Source organism: Nelumbo lutea, chromosome 4, assembly GCF_056320005.1.
Source record: "Nelumbo lutea isolate HS-2025 chromosome 4, American lotus-T2T, whole genome shotgun sequence".
NCBI lineage: Eukaryota > Viridiplantae > Streptophyta > Magnoliopsida > Proteales > Nelumbonaceae > Nelumbo > Nelumbo lutea.
In genome coordinates, this window is record NC_142687.1 from 58,744,172 (window position 1) to 58,770,697 (window position 26,526).

The 26,526-nt window shown below is 37.0% G+C and overlaps 1 protein-coding gene across 2 annotated transcripts in view; it reads left to right on the forward strand.

Moving 5' to 3' along the window:
• Positions 1-26,174, forward strand: part of CSTF77 (Tetratricopeptide repeat (TPR)-like superfamily protein) — a 103,705-nt gene extending 77,531 nt beyond the window's left edge. The window contains exons 16-22 of one of the 2 annotated variants that reach the window (XM_088986067.1): positions 1,203-1,262; positions 3,458-3,610; positions 11,513-11,582; positions 11,652-11,768; positions 20,173-20,343; positions 21,884-22,105; positions 25,792-26,174. In XM_088986067.1, the coding sequence (XP_088842193.1) occupies positions 1,203-1,262; positions 3,458-3,610; positions 11,513-11,582; positions 11,652-11,768; positions 20,173-20,343; positions 21,884-22,105; positions 25,792-25,952 (954 nt within the window). In that variant the 3' untranslated portion in view covers positions 25,953-26,174. The remainder of the gene's footprint in view (positions 1-1,202; positions 1,263-3,457; positions 3,611-11,512; positions 11,583-11,651; positions 11,769-20,172; positions 20,344-21,883; positions 22,106-25,791) is intronic. The other variant, XM_088986068.1, reaches the window with a different exon arrangement.
• The last annotated feature ends 352 nt before the right edge of the window (positions 26,175-26,526 follow it).

Sequence of the window (26,526 nt, forward strand, 5' to 3'; positions counted from 1 at the left end):
TCCGACTCTGTCCGTAGGGTAGAATGTATCTAGTCACAGCTGTGGTTATTTTGCTATTCTGTTATTTCTAGTTTCAGTTTTATATTGTTTGTTAGCAGTTATGATGTAAACACCAAGGGCAGATATGTCCTTTCATGTAACTAGCATAACCTATATATATTAACTTAAAGTGGCGGCGGCAGAATTTTGACATTCTGTTATTCTCCTCAAAAACTGTGTTCTACTGCTCTTTCACCACTCTTTCTTCTACTTCTTCTTCACTTTTCTTCTCATTGAACCTGAAATCTCTTAGTGGTCAAGACTGAATAGCAGTCTTGAAAACCTACACCTATCAAACAAGACAATTGCATCCCTAAATTTTAACACCTACAAAGATGGTGTAGGTGACATCACCTGTATGGACAATTGTCTCAACAATGGATCTTGGATAGAGAAGCTTCTACAGGTCCTTCTAATTTCTCTAATAGTTGTAATTTTTGCAATGTCATGTCTGATTCTTTGGGTCTTTGGGTGTGAAAGGCTTATATGAGGATTGAGAAATTGTAGGTATAGAATAGCTTGAGTTTATAATATGACCCCACTATAAATCATTTACTAAGATAACTAAATTGAGTGGGAAAAGACCAAATTACTTCTGTACAATATAAATACTGTCACATCTGTAATCTTTTGATGAAATATCACTATAACTGAACAAAAAGCTATGGTTCTTGGATGTACATCCTGGGTCCTGATTTTGTATCGAACTTCAGATCCTTCTTGTAGTAGGGAAGGCGAGGAGTATGCATACAGCATTGAGTTACAACTCGATGATCAGAAAAATCTGATTGCTGATTTGTTGGCTAGGGCGTGTTTGCATAGAGTTGAGATTTACTGGGACCTACTGCCTAAACCATCTGGGTAGTGCATGAAAAAGTAATCTGGAAGGGTGATCATTGTGGGTGGAGATAGCTGAATTCCACATCTTTTTTTCCCTAAATATTATCTGTAATTCTGAGTTTCTAGACTAGAACACAATTTCTGAATTGTTCCTTGCAAAATTTTTCCAATTTGGATTGTGCAGCACTCGTGAAATTAAATTTTATGATATCAAATGTTATTTTATTCTTTCCTATGTGGCCATTGTTTAGTTAATTTCTTTTTTCTATTTTTAATTTATGTTGTTTATGAAGTTCCTTGTGTTGTGAACTTATTGTTTGTAGGTTTGGAAAAGGTTTACCCAATTTGAGCAAACATATGGTGATTTGGCTAGCATGTTGAAGGTATTTTCTCTTCTCATTTTTTATGATGCATGCCATTTTTAACCTGAAAATGAGTATGCTCACTAAAATATAATTGTGAATGATCATTATTTTTTATATAAATTGTTCTTGGAAAATTTTCTGCTTTCCAATAATTTTGTTTTTTGGAGTGCAAATGATCAAAATATCTTATTGGGGATATGGGGCATCAACATAATAAAATATGAACATAGGTACACGAAAATTAGTGCAATCACACAACATAGCCCTCGGATCGCACCAGAAAATAGCTCTTTTTAGTTCAGGTTTGATGCATAAGCCTGGTACTTCATCCAAGCACAAACTTCACATATTGCATGTTATTACTAAATTGAAGATGTGGAATATGAGGGTCATTTGGACTGGTCAAAAAGTCTTGAAACATACCTACAGTTTCAGCCTGGCTAAGCATCTTGCTAAGAGAGTCAGCCACAACAATGAACAAGGGAGGAGAGAGGGTCTCGTATATGTCTGACTTCTTCCCTAAGAAAGTGAACCGTAGCACTGGGTATGTGGTGATTCCGGAAGAACAGTGTCAGGGAAAGCGTGCACAAGCTAGTGTATGGTCCTTTACTCTACATGTGCCTCTCTGTCAACTTAACCTAGGATCTGCCTCCCCAACTAATTGAAGACAGATTTGCAATATTCTTAATAGGTACACAACCTGCATGGGGGAATTCACCCCTATAAATAGAAGGTTTGGCTTCCCATGGAGGGGACCTTTTTCCAAGAAATCCCACATTCCATGATTCGACAGACATACTTTGGATCATTGATTCCAGGATCTGGATTCCAACCTTTAGCACTCACAGGCTGTTTCATACACATCGCAATCTTTGATTCAAAAGTGATAATGACATAAATAATTTCATACCCATCTGCAGTGGGGAGGTGTACATGAAATCATTTCAATAAGTGTCTGTGTCTCTTCACAAACGAGTTACAACTTCTGTTATATACTCATGACTTATATGTATGTTTTGATCAGAAAATACAAAAAAAGAACTTGAGTAGAATTAGGGTTTCCCTATTCAGGGTGTATAAGTATGCACTATGTCTGCTAAAACCCCGACTTGGGCTCTCAATGGGTTATACCAATGAGTGGGGCCCACAGCCTGTGGATGAGTTATGGGACCCACCCACTTCCGTTGTTCCTTTTGTAATTGTAAAAGAATTCCAACGACCCTGCTAATATTACACTGTTTTCTTCAGCTACTCCATTTTGTAGGTGTGTGCTTAGTCAAGAAAATCATGATAAATCCCATCATCATCATCATATGAGGTCAACTATGATAAATTCCATGTGTCCACAAAAATTTTTTTAAATACCCAAACTATATACCCTTCTCCCTGAATTTTGAGCATAAGGCTTTTATTTGTGCAGAAAACTGGGTAGTTACGTATGTAGAGCTCAGATAGCTGAGGCATAAAATAAATCTGGGTCTATGGAGTAACCATCCACAATTAGTATTTTATAAAAAAAACCACCCCAATAGTATATAATATATAAAGATCAAATGAGATAAAATATCAAGTCTAGATTCAATTCAGTGAGCTATATCAATGTTGAAGACGAAACATTGATGCTAGGTTTTCCAAAAAAAAAACTGATAATATGTTCATTTTTGTAGGGCATTGGAAGATGTTATATATATATATATATATGTATTATATTATTGTAGGGCATTGGAAGATGGTTCCATTGGTTGTCCATCGGAGTATTTTGAAGGCTAGGAATGCAAAAGTACCCAATATAGGGAGTAACCTTAGAGTTAGTTGACATGCTATAATTTTAGCACCAAATGGGTTCTATTTTTGCTTTCTATTTATTTGGATAATAATTGCTGGTGTATATTTGATCCTCTAATTAGGATGAAGCTGCATCTTATTAATAGATTTTATCTATCAAAATAATTATATGTTGATGGGGATGCTGATCATGAACCCTTTGCTAATAACATGGTTGTGGATGGGTTGCTCTAATAATAATTGGCTCCTTGATCATTTTTTGTTCTTCAATTCATTTTTGTAGTTTGCCTTTTTTCTCTGTATCTTTTCTCAATAATCAAATTCATCTTGGAGAATATTCTCGCAAGCATATTATTGATTTCTACAATTATAATGGGATTGTTCTTAGCTTTCTAGACCATACAAAGATAAAGTTTTCTTTGATATAGGTTGAGCAAAGAAAGAAGGAAGCTCTGTCTAAGTCAGGTGAAGAAGGATCATCAACACTAGAAGGCTCATTGCAAGATGTTGTCTCAAGATACAGTTTCATGGATCTCTGGCCTTGCTCATCCAAGGAGTTGGACCATTTGGCACGACAAGATGTACTTCATTTTTCACTCAGCTTGACCCTTTATCTTGTTGTACATAACATAATTGTAGTTGTCAAGATGCCAATGTGAAGCTAGGCAATGGGGGGAGTGCTTTGTTATGTACCTAATTTTGCATTTATTCCTTCATTTGTTTCATCAATTAATACTCTGTCTTCACCAAACAACAGGCACCATTGCACTTCCTCTTGAAAATGTATTCTGAATTTATCAATTATTAATGCAAAAAAAGGACTAAGACACTAAGTATAACTTGTTATATATGATGCCTTTGCAAAAACAACTAGGTGATAGGGACCTGGAAATGGAACTGCTTTTCTGTCTGTTATGTGGGTCAGTGGTTCACTTGCAGCTTAAACGGGTTAACCTGTGGCGTTATAATGTAATAATGATTATATAAAAACAAAAGAATGACTATATTTATCATATTAACGATTATAAGTGTGATAAATAATAATTATTTTTGATAAAATGGCTGAAAATACAAAAAGTAGAAGAAAAGATAATTAATACCTTGCCAATGACCCGGTGATCATGGCTGAGTGAACCGATTTTTTTAGGCAAGCAGTTCAGTAGTGAAATGGATCATGAATTCCCAAAATTAAATCCTCCCACTGACCAGAATGTCCACCCAACATGCGAATCAGCTAAGGAAATTGACCAAAAGTGAACAGAAGATAGGAGGGTCCCTGTACCTCTTTTAGTTTTGGGAATTAAAGATTTGTTAGCCACCTATCAAAAAAACCCTTAGATCCACCTGGGGTCATAACCTTACTGCAATTCATGATGGTCATAAAATTAAGGGTTCATTTGGTTCACGGGAATAGGGTCTAGGATCAGAATTGGAATGGCCTATTCTGCTTCCAACTGTTTGGTTGGGTGGAATCAGAATCCCATTCCCATTCCTGCTGGAATGGCATTCCCGCATTTATGGGAATGGCCATTCCCTCCCCCTCCTTTGGGAATGAAATCCCATTCCAGTTGATTTCAATTCCCATTCTGATTCCTGCCTGAACCAAACAGACTATAGGAGTAGAACATTTGGATTCTGATTCCGATGGTGAACCAAACGGACCCTAATTATGGGCATTCATGTTTTTTATTGAAACTTTTCTGATTTTTGGTATTTTCTGTTACATGCATATCATGGTAATTTTACTGAATATCAATGGTGTGTGTTGTAGTAGTTCTGTTATTTGTATCTTATTTTAGTTGTGTTTAAATTTCCATGGTTATATGACAAGTAGATAAAAAATTGTGATGTTTTATTTGGGATAATCTCTCTGGAAATTCTTTAATTTGGGTGGATAGTAATTGGAGTGCTGTCGCTTCTGTGTATACATGTTTTGTAAGCCATGTTTCTAACAGATAATGAATTGAAAGTGTCTTCTTGTAATATAATGGTGCAACCTGCATTATCTCTTTTTCTTATGTCTTTTCTCTCCTCTTTCTTTCATCTAGTTCTTGTTTTTGGATCATCAAAGAAGGATTTATTTTATTAATTTGAGAGAAGATGAAGACAGATTACAACCAGCAGAAAAGCAGTCAGAGCTACATAATGATTTACCATACTGCCCAGAAAAGATTTTGTTAGCAATCTCCTTGTTTTGCTAGTGAGTCAGCCATCCCATTTGCAGTCCAAATCCAAGTGAAAGTGGCATTGAGCTCCCTTGCTAAACTTTCAACCTCCATGTTTTTAAAATCTGCTTATTTGGCTAGTTTTAACCCCTGAAGAAGTGCTAGTTCTTTGTTACAGCTTTGCTAGTTTCTTCCATCTGGTTCTTTGTTACAGCTTCAATCAAGATCTTTTGCTAGTCTGTAGATCCAGGGAAGTCTGTAGATCCAGGGAGTATTTTCTCTGATCCTTGTTTCTTTGGAAAATTTGCCTTTTCTTCAAGATTAGTTTAGATTCCTCTGAATTTCATTTTCCCCTCATCATTCTCTATATTAATTTGTTCTAAAATGTTTTGATTCAAAGATCTACCTAAAACCCTAACATCCATTTTTTTTTTTTGTTTTCTTTAACAATGTATTTTCATCTTTTTGTGCCCAAACTTCCTTAAACTCCAAGTTTAATTGCTGCATAAATCTCCCTACTCTGAATCGGCATAGAAGTTCATACAAAAGTTTGACTCCTAGACATGATTTCTTGGTTCTTCTGAGTTTTATTTTCCAAAGAGAGTGCGGCCGATTGCTGAATCTGATGTGAAAACCTTAATAAGCTGAGTTGCTTATCTTACATAGCTCCATTAAAATATCCTAAAGATGCAATTCATCTTGTTGATTCATTCTATCAAGTTTTTTGCCCACCTATTCTCCCTAATAAATTTAGGCTATTTGCAGTTTCTTTTGCAATTAAAATTTGCTCCATGTTATTGTAACCTGACACATGAACCCTCAAAATTTGATGATGATCAATTAGTTCCATAGTCCTCATTAATAAGTCCAAGGAGATTCATTGTTAATGTTGCATCCTCCTGATGCAGATAAGGAAATAATTAGTTTTTTTTTTGATAAGTAAATGGTATATTCCATTAATGGAAAAACATCACACTGCTTACCAAAACAAGCGGCAGACCAAATGGTACAACATGGCTCCCAAACTAATAGAGCTTCAATGTGCATTAAGGATAACAAGGGAAAAAATTGCTGCAGATTACAGATTATAACCTGGCCCTGGGCAACCCCATTCTAGCTGTTCTCTTAACACTGCTGCTCTCACCAACAGATCTGTCAGCATATTATCATCTCTTTGTATCCATTTTGTTAGCGTAGGGGTATTTCTGTCTTTATGCCTTGATTGATGTTGCTGATCTGTAATGTTGTGTTGAAATATGTGCTCTTAACTTAAGTAAGGGCACATAGGTTTTTTCAGTTATGTTTTAATATTAATATAAATTCTTACTGGCTGAATGGGAGAGGATAAGTTGACTCTTTCAGTTCGAACCAGAATTCTCTCTTCTCTCTTTCTCTCTTTCTCTCTTTCTCTATCATTCTCTCTTCTTCTACATAACTGAACTCAGTCAGGCCAAACTCTAAGGCAGACCTGAATTCTAACATGGTATCAGAGCATGTTAAATCTGCCTAGATTTCTGCTTGCCTAGGGTTCATTCTCTGCGCACCCTATCTAGGGTTTTCTTTTTTTTTTTTTATGTGTTCGATTGGAGATAAGGGAAAGGGCTGAAAAGGAGTGATCGCCCTCTTCCCTTGGGGGTCTCTATGCCTCCAATCAGGTCGTATGTGGTCGGTTGCTGTGATTTCTGAGATCGCCCTCTCCTAGTAGAGGAATAGAGGGCCGAACTGTGTGTGGCTGTTGTGTGTGAAGTGGCTGTTGTGTGTGGACTGCTCTCCTGCTCGCATGGGTGTTACTTCAGCGATAAGGTAAGAGATTTCAGTTCTGGTTTATGGATTAAATAGGAGGTGTGTTTCAGATCATTTGCTAGTGTTTCGGCCAGTCAGTGCTAAGGTCTATGCTAGTTTCTTTGCGCATGTTGAAGGAAGATATATGATCATATAGTGGTGAGATTTCAGGTAGTTGTAGGAGCAGGGTTTGTGGTGTAAAGAGCACACATTCTAGCAACAATTAGTGCTGCAATCAGTGTGACAGGTGTGACCTAGTGGTGTGTAGTGTGCAGATCTTAGTGATAATAGAATTCAGCAAGTGTGCAGTATTGGTGATAACATAATGGGAGACAGTAATGGTTATAAACCTAGTGTGATGGTGCTTACAGACTACCTGAATGTTCAGATGAGCTCCATTAAGTTAAATGGAGAGAATTATGTGCCTTGGGCTAAATCCGTTGAAGTCTTTCTAAAGGCAAAGAAGAAGGTAAAACATATCAGAGAGGAGAAACCTTCCTTTGACTCTCATGAGTATGAAGATTGGGAGCAAGAGGACGCTCAGATCATCACATGGTTGTGGAACAGTATGGAACCCTTGATTAGTGTGAACTTCATGTTCCTTGATACTGCCAAAGACGTGTGGGACCATGCGAAAAAATTGTATTCGGGGCCGAACAATACGTCCAGAGTTTATTGGCTTTATCAAGAGTACTTTAATCTGCAACAGGGCAGTCAGAGTCTTGAAGAGTACTATGCCAACATGAGGAACATACGTAATGAGTTGAATGTCTATCATCCTCTCACTTCTGATGTAAAGATTCAGCAACAACAGAGAGAGCAGCTTGATGTGACTAGATTTTTGGTGGGACTAAAGTCTGAATATGAACCAGTACGGGCTCAGATATTAGGGGGATCAACTCTTCCGTCCCTGGAAGAGGTATTTGCTCGACTTCGGAGGGTTACTATCGGATCTACTGAGAACTCTAATATCTCAAATAGATCGGCCTTTGCTGCATCGAGAGGCCGTGGTGGTAGAGGTGGAGCTTGGGGAGCTCAGTCTGGCCGTGGTGTTGGTAGTGGTTCTGCATATGGCCGAAGTGGCAATGGTGGGCCTACTTATAATCGTGGTGGTGGTCGTACTGGGAGCAGAGATTCAGGGGGAGCCCGTGGTAGAGGACGTAGCTCAGGCCCAAGGAAGTGCACTCATTGTGGTATGGATGGACATACCATCAACTATTGCTATGATTTACATGGTCCTCCCTCAACCTGGGCCAATCATGCCGCGACCGGTGACTCAAGTTCCAGCTTTAAACAGGAGAATCATTCATCCGACCAGTTGCCTCCTACATCCACAGATGGTCCCATGAAGGAGATGGTGAGTGTTCCTCGTGATGAATATGAGAGGTTTATCCAATCACAACAGAACACGACAACTTTTGCTCACTCAGGTATGGCTTGTCTGGCATCTACACCCAATCCCTGGATCATTGACTCTGGCGCCTCCGATCACATGACTGGAACTCCAGGTGTGTTTTCCTCCTTGTCTCATTGCTCAACATCACAATCTGTCACCCTTGCTAATGGTTCTACATCCTCAATTTGTGGTGTTGGTAATGTTGACCTAGATCCTGTATCCCTCTCGTCAGTTCTGTATGTTCCTAAATTGCCTTTTAACCTTATGTCTGTTAGTAAGCTGACCAAATCACTTAACTGCTCCATTACCTTTTATCCTTCTATGTGTGTCTTTCAGGATCTCAAGACGGGGATGAAGATTGGTGGAGGGCATGAAGCAGGTGGACTGTATTATCTTGACGGTGGTGGTGGTAGAACTTCAACAGCTCTCCAGTCATCTCTTTCTCCTCTCCAGTGGCATTGCCGATTTGATCATCCGTCGCTCAAAGTCTTGAAGTCCTTGGTTTTGTCCTTGAGTCATCTTTCTGTTTTGGGATGTGAGTCGTGTCAGTTTGGGAAACACCATCGTGTTCCCTTTAGTTCTAGGGTTGATAACCGTGTGTCGAGTCCTTTTTCTTTAGTTCATTCAGATGTTTGGGGTCCTTATAAAGTAATGTCATATATTGGATACAAATATTTTGTCATTTTTGTGGATGATTTTTCAAGGGTGACGTGGCTCTATTTAATGAAAGAAAGAAGTGAATTGTTTACCATTTTCCAAAAATTTTATGCTGAAATTCGTAACCAATTTGGTACCCCTATCAAAGTTTTTAGTTCTGATAATGGCCGCGAATATTTATCCTCATCATTTCAGGAATACCTGGACCAACACGGCATTATACATCAGACCTCGTGTATCTACACCCCACAACAAAACGGGGTGGTTGAGAGAAAGAATCACCATCTCCTTGAGACAGCAAGATCCCTAATGCATCACATGCATGTTCCCAAACCTTTTTGGAGTGATGCAGTGCTTACCTCTTGTTTTCTAATTAATCGGATGCCCACGTTCATCCTTGATGGTCAGTCTCCGTTTTAGGTCTTGTTTCCCTCTTTGTCTCCGTTCCCTCTTACGCCGAGAGTTTTTGGGTGTGTGTTTTGTCCATCATCTGTGTCCTGGGAACGACAAGTTTGATGCCCGTTCTCTCAAGTGCATCTTCCTTGGCTATTCTCGGACCCAAAAAGGGTATAGGTGTTACCATCCTGGTTCTCGACGGTCCTTTGTGTGTGTTGATGTCAGTTTCTTTGAGTCTACTCCTTTCTTTTTGGGGTCTGGTGATGCTTCTTCCTTCTCATCACCTCCTCCCCTTCCACTTCCCGTTGTCGATCCTCATTTTGTTCCAGTTGTGACCAAATCCTTGCCTCCGGTGCCACCACCTGTTGAACTTCCACCTATTCATCATGTGTATACACATCGCCCACGTGCACCGGCTACTACTCCTCCAGCTACATCTCCGTCGACCGATCCGGCACCAGAACCCCACTTGGCATCTGAGATTGATCTACCCATTGCTTTGCGGAAAGGTAAATGTACTTGCACCCTTCATCCCATTTCTAATTATATACTAATGTGAGGTATCCCACATCGGTAGTATGGGATGCTGTTGTGGGATATATATGTGCTTGGGTTCCCTCCCTCTAACAGCTAGCTTTTAGGGGTGAGTTCTCCTAAGGCACGCATCAAATGGTATCAGAGCCTACACTATACCTCCCCATTCCAATTGTGTGGCACTGGTGGTGACGTTGGTATTGCAGTGTTCAATTGGGACTGGGTGGACTAGTGCAAAGCCAGCTTGCGTGGGCATTGGGACTGCAAAGCATGGTGGAATGTTATGACCCATTTGTCTTTTCTTGGTAGTATGGGTTACTAATGTGAGGTATCCCACATCGGTAGTATGGGATGCTGTTATGGGCTTTATATGTGCTTGGGTTCCCTCCCTCTAACAACTAGCTTTTAGGGGTGAGTTCTCCTAAGGTACGTATCATAGTACCTCTTCCTCTATCACGTGCTCTGCTTGAGTTGTGACCTCCACCACTTCCACAACCTCCTTGAATCGCACGACCTCCACCTTTATTTCAACAACCTCCTGTCCTTGCGACAACACCTATTCAAGAGTAGAAAAGACAGATCCACCCAATATCTATCCTTTGACTGGTTCTTATACCGACTCCTTTAGCCGACTCTAACATTTATTAGGAATTGTCCTTGTTGAGAGCCAATGATAACGAATTTTGCATATAAGTTTGCATAATATATATGCTATATGATTCTTTTTGTATATATGAAACATGATATATAACACAATAATCTGGGTATTATAATATATATGCCATGTGATTTGTTTTTGTATCATAGAGTACAAAGATGTGAAACAAAGGTGTGAAACAAAGGCCGTTTCTAGATTGTTGCCTAGGCATTGCATTGTTAACCATGGACAGACCTGTGTGGTATTTGCAGATTTATGAACAATACATCCATTTGTTGAAATAATCCTCTCCTTCACATTATGCTATAAAAAAGTTGCAGTAGATGATTATTTGAACTTTGTGAATTCGTTCATTTTATTAACTTTTTCATCATGGGAAAGAAATACTTTTCTCTGGGTTTAATTTTTGAGGAATTTATGAAGAGAAACCACTTCAAATCTGTGAGCTTTATTGGATTGCATCCTCCTAGGGTAGTTAACTGTATTTTCTAGGGTTGAATATTTTCACATTTTTGTTTGCCTTGTTATGAAATCTATTATGTGGTCTCGTTCCCTGGGTACTTTATGATTGCATTCCTTTCCTTTCAGTTCTATCTTAATAAATGATAGTTCCATGGGGAGGTTCTCGTTTGATGTCATGTAGTAAAATAAATATTTTCTTAGATTGTCATAGGTTTATTATTCTCATACATGTGCATGTTCTGGTATTTTTTATGTCCTAATTGTTTTCTTTGTCCAATTTCCTTATTAAAGGGAAGAAAATATGCAGATTTCTTGTAATTTTTATCATCAACACATTTACTAGTAATATGGGTTATAAACAATTTCATATTCTGCATGTGGTTATTTCAACAAAAAACATCTAACTTATTTATTTGGATTTAAACTTTTTCAGTGGCTCGCAAAAAACATTAACAAGAAAATGGATAAGTCAACATTTCTCAATGGAGCTAGTTCTTCTATAGGTATGGTAAGTCTATCTTATATTTCATCTATGATAAATTCTTTATTTAATAAGTTGATCATTGTTCTAGGTGCAGATAAGAGTTCAGTTGGACTAGCTACCAATCTAAAGATATCTGCATCATCTGCAAAAGTTGTTTTCCCAGATACCACTCAGATGGTGATTTATGATCCAATGCAAAAATCTGGTATCTTCTTTCATTATATACTAATTTGGGGTATTATTTTCTTTCTTGCACATTGTCATGCATCATCATTGTCATTGTAGTCATCCATGCCTTATTCCGACTATATGGGGTCGGCTACATTAATGTGACACTAGAGTGCCTATATGGGGTCGGCTACATTAATGTGACACTAGAGTGCCTATATGGGGTTGGCTCATAGTTTTCAAGGCGTCTAGGCAATTTTGGCTAGCAATTCTCTTTAATAGGAACTAAAGAACTTTAAATAAACTCTAAAAATGTGGCAAATCATCATATCTAAAAGATAGAACTCCTTTATATATATATATATTACTTTCATTATTTTAAAAAATAATACTACTATAATGAGTATTTTAATTGTGCAATTTTATATCAATTCACAGCTAAAGAAGGTTATTAGCTTTATATGATAAATATTCAAGATGGAGTTTCTGTTTTATTTAATTGGAGAGAGAGAGAACCTCCATATAGTTATTCTTTCTTTCCTTCCTTTTTCTTTCATTTGTTCTTTTTCTTTTTTTCTGATCAGAAACACAGAAGCGATTTCATTAATAAAAAAAAGGCATAAGTACAACAAGAGGATGAGAGAAAAAGAAGAAAGCACAGCTATGGAAAGCTGACCCCTCCCTTATATTACAATTGAGCCCAATACAATTAGGTCCTGTGTACCCCTTGCTTAGCTAGACCATCTGCCAAGCTGTTCACAGTTCTTCTCACCCACTTAACTCTGATGGTCAAGTCCTTTGCTAACCATTTAAAATGCCTGAAATTATTCTTCAAGTGCCATGTCACCCCCACTCCTTCCTTCGGCCATTTCACAACAGTTCTTGAATCACCCTCAATGACTTGGTTATTGATGCCCAACTCCTTTGCCTTCTTGACCCCATATACTGTAGCTAACAGTTCTGCTCTTGCCACATCACCCTGTTCAGCAGGTCCTGGGTATAAGGCTATGATGATTCCTTCCTCATCCCTAATTACCCCCCTATGCCTGAGGGGCCCGGGTTACCCAAACAACTCCCATCAAAATTCATTTTCTTCCAGCCACATAATGGGGGTAACCACATCTCAGTAGGTTTCTGTCTTCTAGAAGATGAACCAGCAATAACAGCCCAGGCCCTAAAAAAGTCTTCAACCTTATAGTCTGAAAACAGTATCAAACTTTTTGCCCATTGTGCCACTCTAAATGTTATGGTTTCCACCAAGGCTTCCTTACTCCTTTCTCCTTCAAATATTCTTGAATTTCTTTCCTCCCAAACTGTCCATAGAATCGCTGCTCTCGTACATCTCCCCAGGATCCTTCCCCTCCTTATAGTACAGCTAAAAACAGGAGGGTGAAACAATCCTTCCAACCTGTCAGGAGAGACCAAAAGTGTCCAAAGAGGGAAAGAAAACCAATTCTAAATAAAGCTAGCAAGAGGGCAGGAGATAAGGAGATGAAAGGCAGTTTCATCACTTAACTTATACATAATGCACTAGATGGGGGACAAACACCAAGTTGGTCTTTTTCTTTGAAGCAAGTCACAGGTATTAATACAGTCATGAAACACTTCCCAACAGAAAGCACTGATTTTTGGGGGAATGGGAAAGCACCAAATTTCCTTAACTGGGAAAGGAGAGGAATAAGTGGCAACCAAAGAATTGAAGAAAGATTTATAAGAGAACAGACCATCAGAGTTTAGGCTCCAAACCCTAGAATCCATACTCCCTTCACCCAAACACACTGAATTCAACAAGCCAAGCAACTCAGACATACTAGGAATTTCAGCTTCTCTAAGATTCCTAATAAAGCCAAAGTTCCAATTCAACTTAGAAGGATGAAATTGTTGGGTCAAGAAATCAGATATAGGTCTACACTTAAATCTGGATAGGCCACAAGGAGCAGAAAAACTCTCATCAAAAGGGGCATCCCCAATCCAAACATCCTCTCAAAACCTAATTTTTTGACCCAAAGCCAAGTCATACTTGACATGATTTAGAAATGTAGGAAGAATCCCATCCATTGCTAGATATGCCGTGAATGCTTGCAACTACTTTGTGCCATAGCTTGTCATTCTCATTAGGGAATTGCCAGAGCCATTTGCCAAGCAGAGCCATATTCTTTAGCTTGATATTACCAATTCCCAACCCGCCTTTCAGACTTTAATTTCACCACCTTGTCCCATCTAACCATGTGGTCCTTTTTCTTTTCCCCTGGCTCCCAGAGAAAGTCCATCATGATTTTTTCAATTTTCCTCACTATCATGTAGTACATTGGAAGGCTTGCAAGGGTGGAATTAATAAGAATTAATCTCTCCCCATCGAGATATAGTTCCTTTTTCATCCAGCCAGCCACTTCTTAATCCTCTCCACCACAGGGGTCCAAAAGCTAGTAGATCTCAGGTTGTCACCAAGGGGTAAGTCTAAATATCTCAGAGGCCACTCACCCCTCTCACAACCTAATGCGCTTTCCATGTCTTTTAAAACATCTTCTTCTACATTGATTCTAGCAATTAAACTCTTAGACCAATTAACCCTCAAGTTAGACAGCCTCTCAAAGAGTTTCACCACCAATTTCAAAATTTCCACCCCTTCCCTATAGTCACGCTCACAAAAGATTAGAATATCTTCTGCAAACTGCAAGTAATATTGTCCCTCCCAATTGGCCAACCTCTGAATAATTGCAGGGATTTTTCTCTAGAGATCAACTTACTCAACCCTTCAGCTATCAAAGTGAAAAGAAAAGCAGTGAGAGGGTCACCTTGTCTAAGCCCACGAAATTCCTCAAAGAAATCAGCCACCATCCCATTAATAATAATAGAGTAATGGCTAGACTGTAAGCAACCTCTGATCCATTTACACCTCAAGTTCCCAAAGCCACACCTCATGATATCAATTAAGAAACTCCAATCCACCAGGTCGTAAGCCTTCTCCAAATCCAACTTGATTGCCACTCCGTTTTTCTTTAATCTCCTTTGAGCCTCCACACATTCATTTGCAATTAGAATCTGATCAACTATCTGCCTATCTTGTACAAAGGCCCCTTGAGATTGTGAAATAAGTGGGGGAATCACCTTCTTAATCCTCAAAGACAACACCTTTGCCATTACCTTGTAGATACTTGTGATTAAACTAATGGGTCTGAAGTCCCCTGGCTGTTTAGCATATTCTTCTTTGGGATCAACGTTTTGAATGTAGAGTTCATACCCAGAGTCCCGGAGTAATCTTTTATGCGACTCTCTGAAGATATCCACACTTTTTCATTTCTTTTTTTAACGGTGGGAGAAATAACATCGAAACATAAATCCTTGAAGTTGAATGCCTGTCCTCCCTCAAAGAGGGAATCTAAATGGAGGTTGTCATTGCTATCCAAGCAAGCTTCAACTGTACCTTCAATGCTTCCTATGCTCGAAGCGTCATCAGAGGAGAGATCTTCATCTGATACCTCACAGTCAATTCATTGTTCATCCCCTTCGAATTCATTCCAGTCAGCCTTGGACCTGGAGTAGCGAGGGTCTCACTTAACCCACTGCAGTTGAGGCGAGTTTTCCCTTGAATGACTGACTGCGTTTGACAGAGAAGATGATAGGCTGACGTAATTGTCTCCCTTCGCCCCCTTCTTGCTCCCACACATGCCATTTAAGTCATCACATGATGGCTTCCTATATTCTGGTTCAGCCACATGGGTCACCCCCGGTTCAATAGCTGGCCCTTGCTTCTTATCTCCTCTTCTTAAAGCTTCTACATAGGGTTTTCCTACACTAATTTCAGCTGAAATTCAAAAACATTTGAACAGCCCCGTATTAAAGGAGAGATGGAGCTGAAAATTTTATAATTTGATGGTTCACCTTCTAGAGAAGGAAAGCCGGCTAACTGCTTGGGATTTTTTTGATCTTTTAAATCACGTGGCTGCCAACTATTCGCGTCACTGTCATCTTCTTCCTGTCTTCCTTGCTTCCACAGCAACGATTCAATTTCAAGCACTAGCCAAACTCTTCGCCATTGCCCATGGGAAAGAAATTCAACTGATCTTGGAATCCTTTCTGGCCTTGTACCAGTAATTTTGATGATTGTCGCTTGAAGAGACGGTGTGTTTGATCTTTTAAATTTGAATAGTAAAACATTAAAACAATGTATAAATGATATATGGTATATGATAAACTGTATTAACACATTAATAAGATACAACAATATAAATACTATTATATAAGGTGCCCACCTTGTCATTTTGGTTGCCTAGGCGGGCACCTAGTTGCCTAGTTGCTATCAGTTAAGGTGTTTGGCTGAGGCACCCAGCCAAAGGTGCCTTGTCACCTATGTGATGCTTTGACAACTATGTAACTACTTTTACCCATGTCCCTTTTGGTATTCCCCTAGCCCTTCTAGCTCCTTCAACTTGTAGCAAATCAGTTCTTCTAATTGGTGTTGTTGCTGGTCTTATATGCATGTGAGCAAATTATCTTGGTCTACTTTCTCTCATTTTATCACCTATTGGGGCTACTCCTAGGTTCCTATGAATAACTTCATTTCTAATCCTGTGCTATCTAATTTTTTTTGCTCATCCATCTTAGCATTCACATTTCTTCCAAATTCGTTAGCACATTTTCCATGTTCATTTAATTCACATTTTTTAACATCCTTTATAGTTTTATATTTTTCCTAAATTTCTGCATTTTTAACATATGTTTGTTTTAATTTGATTATATTTTGAACCTCTTCATTCCTAAGACATCCTTTGCTACTTTCTTTTTTTTGTTTGCCATTTCAAGCCAAGTATCACTATTCATTCCATCTAAATACGAATTCCCTTATATTACCAACTTGTTTCTAAATTGAGCTAGTTTTTCTCTTTTTAGGCTTTTCCACCTAATTCTTGGGTACTTATTTTCTTCCCCATTTATCTTTCATTTCCTAATGAGCTTATCTTCCACCATTAGTCTATGTTGTGTTGTTGAGCTTTCTCCCAGAATAACTTTGTAGACTTTAAATATCATTCTTTCTGCTCTCCTAGTAAGGAAAATATCTATTTGACTTATTTTCAATTCACTTTTAAATGTTGTTAAGTGTTCACCCTTATTTTGGAAAAGAATGGTGTTTGTAATTTCCATGTCATAAGCTTTTGCAAATTCTAATATTGTACCTCCTTATTCATTCTTCTCCCCAAACTCAAATCCTCCATGCACCCCATCATATTCTACACTTCCTTACAAGACAATTTAAGTCTTCTATAAAAATCTTCTCTTCATATGGAATTTCTTGGATTAATGCTTCTAAGTTTTCCCAAAATTGTCCTTTAAAGTTTTCTTCTATACCCACTTGTAGTGCATAAGCACTAATTATGTTAATGATTGTCTCCCGGCTCTCCCCTAAAACAAGTCTAATTAAAATTCATAACAAATTGTGAAGGAAAAGTAGAATCTTGTCCTTGTAAAGCAAAAAAAGCGTAATTTAATCAAAGAATAAAAAAAACAGAAAGACATAAAAAAATCTGGTTTGACTGCCATTTTGGAAGACAAGGAAATCTCCCCTTGTTATCTTTGACCATAACTTTGGAGAGTTGAAAAAAAAAGAAAGCTAGGTGTGAGTAGTATCACAACTATGGTTGAAAAGCTGGCACTGTTATGATAGTCTTAATTTTGGAAACACAAGTAGAGTGCAAGAGAAAGGGAATAATAATAAGACTTAGAAAGACACTTTTAGGGTGAGAATGGAATCAGAACTTGGAGAATATTCTGATATCTAATTTGTCCCTCTAAAACTGACTTGACTTCTTTCTGTCGTCAGGGACCCCCTATTTATAGACAAAAAGGGGAGTCAGTTTCACGTGCACGTTTATCAAATTTCCAGAAATTTCGCTCGTCAGTTACGAATGCGGATCTTGAGCCTATTAAGATGGTGACATGTGTCAGATTGCGATTCATGGAGCAGATTCGCTCTACTCCATGTTCGCAGACTCTTACCACATTTCACGGCATCACGCTTGAGGGGACAAACTCTGACATCGTAACTATCACCACAGACGTTTGTCTCTCAAGTAGTGTCTTTTTGCTTTTTAGCAAATCCGTATTTTGTCTGTTTCTCTATTTCACATGTATCCGCGGTTTAGAGATTTACTTTCATTTCGCTTAGTCCGCAGATTCTGTTTAAGAGTCTTTCATCATTAATCTGCGGTGATACTTAGGTTAATCCCCTTACAATGGTAAATCGTTGAAAGTCTTAAAGAATAAAAAGTCTTTCCATAAGGAGGTAGGATGCCATATATAGTATTCCTACTTAGAGTTCTACACTTAGGACCCTTGAAGACAATGAATGAATCAAATGACCCATTCTTTTTCTCCTCTTGGTTGGCTTTTTAATTTAATCCCATCAAATGAGTTAAAGTTCAAATGGGCTATCAGAAGTGAGATTATTATGTCCAATTGTAATTGGGACCCTTTTCAGCCAATTCAAGCAAGATAAAAAATAAGGGCGCACTTGATTACATCCAGTTTTGGATACTAAAATAGGGGGGAAGGAACTCCCTATTTGAACCTTCAAGGGCCCATTGCTTCATTACCACATTTGATAAAAAAAATAATCAATGCAAAATCAGTTAGAAGTAGTTAAAATTAAATCAATAAAGTTGCAGTACAACAAACCCAAGACTGAAATTGGTTTGTAAAAACTTAATATTAGCACAGACCACAATGAAATGTCGTCTTTTGTTTTTTCTCAGCAAATTCAGGTCAAGAAATGAAGTAGGGTGCAACAAAGAATTCATAGATATATCAAAGATTTAAATTCATGGTTCTAAAAAGGGATAATTTTAATGGAGTAAAAGAATCCTGCTCAAGCTAGGATTCCTCCACGAATCCTACCTCAATCAGGGCATTCATTTCATGAGCCTACAAAATAATCATCTTGAACAAAACAAATTATGATCAAGATTTAAAAGTGAATCAATGGTGGTTTAATAAAATTGAAGAGTCCTTCAACTAGGATTCTTCTAAGTTCTAATTATAAAGATTTTGCGATTAGCCCTCAAAATATTCAAATCAAATAATATAATTAACAGAGTCAAGTATAATGAAATATTAGGATCTCAAGAACCCTAGTTGAATTAGGACTTATTAATTTAACAAGATGAGTTCTATAAAGCCTCATCAAAGTAATTGAGCAGTTAAGTTCTATCAGATTTTGTTTAATGAGAGATACTGCAAGAGCCTAATCAGAGCAGGGCCCTTCTAAGAGTCCTAGTCATAGTAGGACCCTTCTAATTCAAACTCAATTCCATTCTAATAATAAAGCATCCATAAGTTTGACTCTAATTGTATATTTGAGCACTGCAGCCTCATATTCTAGGCCCATAATGCTCAAGGTGGTATTGTTGAAGGAAAATTTTTATCAAATCTAAATAGAGTTTAAATAATTTATAACCCAAATAAGTGGGTTGGCTAGTGCATTAGCTAAAATCATCAAGGCCAGGTATCCTTTACCTAGAGGCAGAGGGTAGTTGCATAGCTACCCCACTCCCTATTTAATCTCCTTAGAGGAAAACTAGAGAGCCTCTTTGGAGAAAATTGTCTCATAGCATACCACTCCTAGAGATTCTTAAGAAAAGCCAAAGTAAAGAGGGAAGAAAAGTGTTCTCATAAGAAAAAATGGGGGAGGACAGGGAAGAGAAAAGGAAATCTAATTAACATAGGTGGGTGAAGGGAACTTCTCTGCAAATACCTCCTATATGTGTTTTTGTATAAAAAAAGGAGAGAAATGTGATGTTATGTAGTTTCTCAATTTTATCTTTTTTACATCCCATTCTCGTATACTTGAAGTATGTAAAGAAATGCAAATGGAAGTTTCTTTTCAAGATCCCTTTGGCTGGGTCCTGGTATGGAAATATTAATTCGTCAATATCATTTTCTATTGTACGGATGTATCACTGTATTTAAAGTACATCTGTTATTTTACAGCCTACATTATAATTTGGAGTACTGAAGGGATTCTGCTATAAAAATACTCAGACAGCTTATCAACTATGATAAGATAGGATACCCACCAAGACAGAATATTAGCAGATGTATCCCGTGGAATGGATTCATTTAAGAAACACATTTCTTTTGTTTCTTCTAGTATGGCTTTTTGGTTTTAATTTTATTCCCAAACTTTTTTGTTGGGGAGATGTTTGACATCATTCTATTCTGTTGGGAACATGTTTGGTGTCATTCCAACAACCAAAATTGATCTCTGATGGTACTTAGAGACACATAGAAAAGAGTTAGTTGACTGATCGCTTTTGTAAAATATCTTTATAGATTTCAAGGGCCACTTTAACAACTTTATGGATTTGGGTGAAAGTTTACCATAACAATGCAATTTTATGAATATAGTTTTCTTTCAGTACTCACATTATTCATTTCATCATGCGTAGGTGCTGGATTGCTTCCAAATATTACTACACCTGGGCTCCCATCTTTTTCTAGCTTAACTTTGGCTCCGGCTATGGCTTTAGTTGGCAGTGGAACAAAGGCACTTGATGAAATTCTGAAAGCAATTCCACCAGCATTGGTGGCATTTATAGCACATTTGCCTGCTGTTGAGGGTACTCTCTCAATACCCAATTCTTGTTATAGCTGTTCAATTGTAATCTCATCTACTATTTGACTGATAATTTGTCTCGTATATTAGAATTAATAACTTTAGAAAAGTTAATATCACCATTTTCACAAACAAAGTAACGTGTATTGAATAAGTCAGTGCTATCCTAGTACAGTGAAATGCTTTGTTGTGGATTCTGATGTGAATATAGAGTTAATGTAAATACATTTTTCCTTTTCGAAAACCAATACATATTTTCAATTTTATACTCATTGATAAAATTGTCAAAGGACAATATTGTCTGGTTATTCTCTTAATTTACTGCTAAATTATTTTATAGGTGAATCAACCATTGAGAAAGGGGAACTTTCAAAATTCAGAGGTGTGTTTGAATGTTTAGTTGAACCACCTAACCTCTGAAAAGTAGAAATTTCGGATTTCAGGGTCAATCTTGGATGATTTGAGTCCTACATTAGTCAGTAATGGAGCATTTGGCTCTACATCAATTTGGTATTAGAGGTCTCACTCCTAAATCACATCCCTATCAATGAAACTCTTGGTGTAGAAAGGATTCGTGCAATGATTTAAAAGGCGTGCCTAGGTTCCAGGCACAGCACTTTCAAAAGGTGTGCACCTGGGGCACCTTGCACATCAACTCAGGTGCATGCCTTTTGAAAATTTGTGCATTTTTCTGATACCAACTTATAAAGATAAATTTTCTCCATTTGCTAATGTTGGTCGTTCATTCATCCTAAAAAAAAGATATTTTAAAAGACAACTAAAGTTATGAAATCTTTTTTTATTGGGATTAAGAATTTAAGACCATGATATTGACTTGTTTGGGCTTGCCTCAAGGGGCTTGGTACAAAGGTGGATCACAGAATGAGGAATGCATAATATTTGACATCACATTAACTATTTGAAGTAATGCAATTTGAAAAAAAATAAAGTGATTAAGAGTTTACGTCCTTGAATTTGTTTTATATGTTATGTTTGATTTTATTTTTAAAATTTCATTTAAATATGTTTTATGGGTTATGTTTATATTCTTTTAATTTGAGATAATAGATTTATAAAATATTTATTTTGAAATCTGAGTTTATATTTTTAATTAAGATTGTGTTTAATATTTTCAATATTTTGCATTTTTTAAAATTATTTTTGGATTTGTTTTGGCAATTTTTGAAGTTTTTAGCAATTCTTGCATTTTTGTGCCTTGCTTCAAAAAGGTGTATGCCTCGCCTTGCACCTTGTGCCTCGGGTGCAAAATGGCCCTTGTGCTTTTTAAGCGTCTTGCACTTTTAAAACAATGGATTCATGGGTGATAAAAAAAATAAAGATAATTGGTTAAAGTTTCTGGATTGACCCCTGAAATCTGCTCATTTAGCTTGAAGGAATCGTTCAATATTTATTTAGCTAAATTAAACTTGTATTATGAATTTATGATTACCACAAAAGGGCTTCTTTTATCCTATTTTGCATCTGTTGTTTTTTCTTTTGAACCTTGTTTTGTCTTTCTGATCATACCCTTTGTAAAACACCAGGACCGTCACCAGATGTCAACATGGTGTTATCAATTTTGCTACAGAGTAACATATCAACTGGTCAAACTGGGAAGTCAGCAACTTCCACACAATTATTGCTTACTGGCCCTGCACCAAGCACAAGTGACCATTCTGGATCAAACAAATCTCGTCCCAATCCAAGTGGTTTATTGTTGAAACCAAACAGAGATGGGCAGTCTCTGAAAAGAAAAGATCATGACAGTAAGTTATTTTCCTTCTTGTATTCTTCTGTGAACTTTTATCCTGCTTTTACACACGGGAAACATGCATGTAAATAAGTATTTATGCATGTGTGTCTGTATGTGTCAATTGAGTAAATACTTAATGGGTACCAATGATCTCCGAGCTTGATTCAGTTGGGTAATTTTTGTGGTGTGTGCATGTGTGCATATATAACCACTAAGAAAACTATCTACTTTGTTATAGGATTCTAAGATGGATATCCTGCCTTCCTACATTCACTTGGTTGGTAATGCAAGTAGAGGACTACTGTTAAAAAGAAAGGAAATAAAAGACCAACGACACCCATAAGAAGTGATTTGTTGCAAGTTTAAAAGGGCTAATAGGGTTAAAAGGGCTAGGGGTAGATTTAGTGAAAAATTATTGGTGTTAATAATTTAACAATGGATATGGCTTTAAACAGGAATGGTGAAACAGGATTCATTTAGCTGACCTCATGTAGTTAGGGTAAATTTTCAATGTTGAGGATAATGTTAAAAGGAAAGGAAATAGTGAAGAATATTACAATAATTTTAGATATGAAATTAGAATTTTTGGCTATGAGGACAGCCTCAAGAAAGCTTAGATCAGCTCTGATACCAACTTATAAAGATAAAATTTTCCCCATATTTGCTAATGTTGGTCATTCATTCATCCTAATAAAAGATATTTTTAAAAGACAGTTAAAGATATAAAATCAGCAATGCATAATGTTTAACATCACATTAGCTATTTGAAATAATTCAATTGGAAATAAAATAAAGAGATTAAGAGTTTTATATGCTTGACTATGTTTTATATGTTATGCTTGATTTAATTATTAAGTTTTCATTTTAAATATGTTTTACATGTTATGTTTATGTATTTTAATTTGAGAAAATAGTTTTTTAAACTTATTTTAAAATTTAAGTATATATTTTTAAGTAATATTATGTTTATCATTTTAAATTTTTTGCATTGTTTTTTTTTTTTGAATTTTTGCACCTTGCTTCAAAAGGGTGCACGCTTTGGGTGCAAAATGCCCTTTGTGCATCTTTTGTGCCTTGCACTTTTAAAACACTGTGCATGAGAAGATACAAGGGTCTGATGACCAGTTTTTCCATGCCATATTTTTTAAGTTTTTTTAAGGAGTTTTGTTGCCCAAGCTTTGGTCTTAGAGTGCAGCCTAGAAAACAGGAAGAATCAGTGAACATAGGTGGATCAATCCTATTATTGCATCTCTTTGAAGGGATTGATCATACCTACTGCAGTTGAAAATTTTCTTTGGTATTCTCATTGAGTTCGATTTAAGCAAAGGGTGTTCTGAACCAATGTTTTACAAGGTGTTGGAAACATATGCCTAGAGGCTACTCCATGCTAGTTGCCCCCGAAAGGCCTTTAAGCGTATGGTAAAGGCATTGAGCCAGGCATTGATGCTGTGTGGTGTATGCCTCAGGTGCATGAGGCATGCTAGTGGTGTATGCCTCATGCTCCCCATGCACACCTTATGCAAAAAGATAGAAAGAAAAAAGAAAAGGAAACGAAAGGAAAAGAAAAGGAAGGGAAAGAAAGAGAAGAAAAAAGAGAAGAAAAGGGAAGAGAAGGAAAGAGATGGGAAAGAAACACAAAAAAGAAAGATGAGATCTTCCTTCCTCTTCTTCTTCCTCCTCACCCCCATCCCCCCCCCCCTTCGCTTAAGGAGTCTTGCACCTCTTACATTATGACACCTCATACCTCTTGGTAGTGGAATGCCTTGCTCTGCACCTCTGCATTTTAAGACATTGTTCTTGACTGTTTTTTGAAAGATCGCCAGCTTTATTTCAGGTTTTTGGTGGTTCTCAGGTTGGTACTGTAACTCTGCGAATTTTATTGCTGATTCTTGGGGTGGTTTTCATCTTGGGAAGTTAAGATAGATTGCTTAAGGCTGCTTCCCAGTGTGTTTGAAAAGGGATAGATGATCCTCAGGATGATCAAAAGATAGACAATATGATCACTACTGTGAGGCTGGATGGATGAAATTATTTACAATGGGCCCAATCTGTGAAGATTGGAGTTGGAAGTAATGGAGAACTGGTATATATTACAGGAGACAATATTCAGGAGAACTATATAGTGATGTTGTCATGCTTAATTCAATGCAACCACACATCAGTAAGAATGACAAGTTCTTGAATACAACTAAGGAGGTTATTCATAAAAAAAATACAACTTAGGAGATTTGGGACACTATCTGTGTCACTTATTCTTAGCCTGTAGTAAGGGCATACTAGCTTAAGACCTGAAGCTTCAAGTGAATAGTTTGAAGAAAGGAGATATGCCTATCGTTATACTCTTCCACTCTTCAGGGGTTATGGCAAGAGATAGATCACTTGGGAACAGTGAGTTTGGTAAGATAGTTGAGATGAACAAAATTTAAGCTTCTAGCTAGTTTAAATCCATATTTTTACATTATCAGACAACACATCCTTATGGTTAAGGATATAACTTTGGCATAGGCTTGCTTACTCATTAGTCTATAGCTAGGAAGTGTGATGCTTAAGGTCCCCTAAGACTGACTCTGCAGCATTGGTTACCAATAAACAGTGGAATGTTGGACACGGGGAGCAATGGTGAAACTAAAAGGGATCTGAGTTCAGCCTAGCGTAAAAGAAAATAGTTGCTTGAGCTCAGAAATTTGCAAGTTTTGTTGGGCTGGTCTAGGTCATAAATGATCAGCCCCAAGTAGGAGCCTCATGACATTTCCAATTGAGTCATTGCTATTTTTATTATTTTTATATGGAATGCAAATAGTTTGTTTTATTACTTTTTATAAATTTTTACGTTTTTATTATTAAATTTAATATTCTATTAATATTAGTTATTTTAAATGGAATTGAAATGTATTTTAATTTTTTGTGTATATATTTTTATTAACTTTAATTTTTATCAGTTTAGTTATTGCATTTTAAATTATAACATTATGACAATTAACCAATTAAATGGAATTTGAATATGAAACAAGAAGTGGAATTTGAATGAGTAAAACTCTCTCTCTCTTTCTTTATGCATTCAAACTGTTAGAATGCCAATAATTGCTACAACTCACTCATTTCTGGTTATGTTTGTAATATGACTTTGAATAGGAAAAAAAAGCCAAAAATTGAAGAAAAAAAGAGAAAAAAATCACACCCTCCCTTGTTTTAGATAGATTTCTAGTTGGGTTCTCTGTGATGCTTGGGCTTTGTTAAGAGCCCTTTGTGTTCAAGCCAAGCATTATTTTTGGGTGACTTATTATTCATGATATTTTTTATTAACTAATTTTTAAACCTTTATTTGTGGAGAGGGAGATGTTAAAATATAATAATAAACGAAAAAAATTGAAAGAAGAGAGACATTTAATTCAGTTATTGCATTTAAGGTGATAGGGGGAGAGAGAGAGAGAGATGAAAACATATACAAATATAAGGAAAAAGAGAGGCATTTAATTATCTATTGTCCCAAACTCGGTAGAATCTCTCTCTCCATTGCTGTTTTAAAAATGGTGTGCTGACATGGTACTTCTACCTTTGTGAATGATTTGTTTTCTTTGTTCAATTGTGTTCCTGTTTGGGGTTTAAATATTTTTCTTCCTTTGTGAATGATCATTCCATATGTTTGGTTTCTTGAATTGAAAATCCTGATTGTTAAATACATTTTCTCATTATCCCCAGGGCAAGAAGATGATGAGACCACTGTTCAAAGCCGACCACTTCCTAGGGATGTTTTCAGGATCCGACAGATACAAAAGGTCCGAGGAGTCTCTACTTCTCAGACTGAATCAGCATCCTATGGAAGTGCATTTTCGGGAGAGCAATCTGCCAGTACTGAATGATGTCTTACGTATATTTTTCAGTGTATAAAGATTTCTTTATGCCATTCAGTTGTTTTGCATTTGCTAAAATAGTTACGCATTTTAAATTAAAAAAAAAAAACTGTGATAGTGAAGCATGTTCTTAGAAATGACCTTTTTTAAGGCAACTTTTAAAAACTGGGTCATCTAAAATTCTGTATAAGATTTGGTGGTCATCCGGACAGACTCGGCACCTTACTATTCTTTCTTTCCTTTCTGTTTTTGTGTTTTTTTTTGGTCAAAGATAAAAGAACATTATATTAGCATAGTGAAAGCATAGTATCCAGATCGTTGGAAGGGATGGAAGGGAATCGGAAAAACAAACCAGCCTCCATGCTGTAGTAGCCAAACTATGAGCTATATCATTATACTATATTTTTACATAACATATTTCACATACATCAAAACACAACTGTAGTACATCTTTTCATCCCGGTAACCTTGAGATTCAACCTCGTAGTTTTGTGTAGTCCCAAAATGAAAGCTTTTCTCTCCGCTTCAGCAGGTTGCAGCACCTGTATCTTGTGGCCTCCTGTTGCAATCACTTTACATCAAT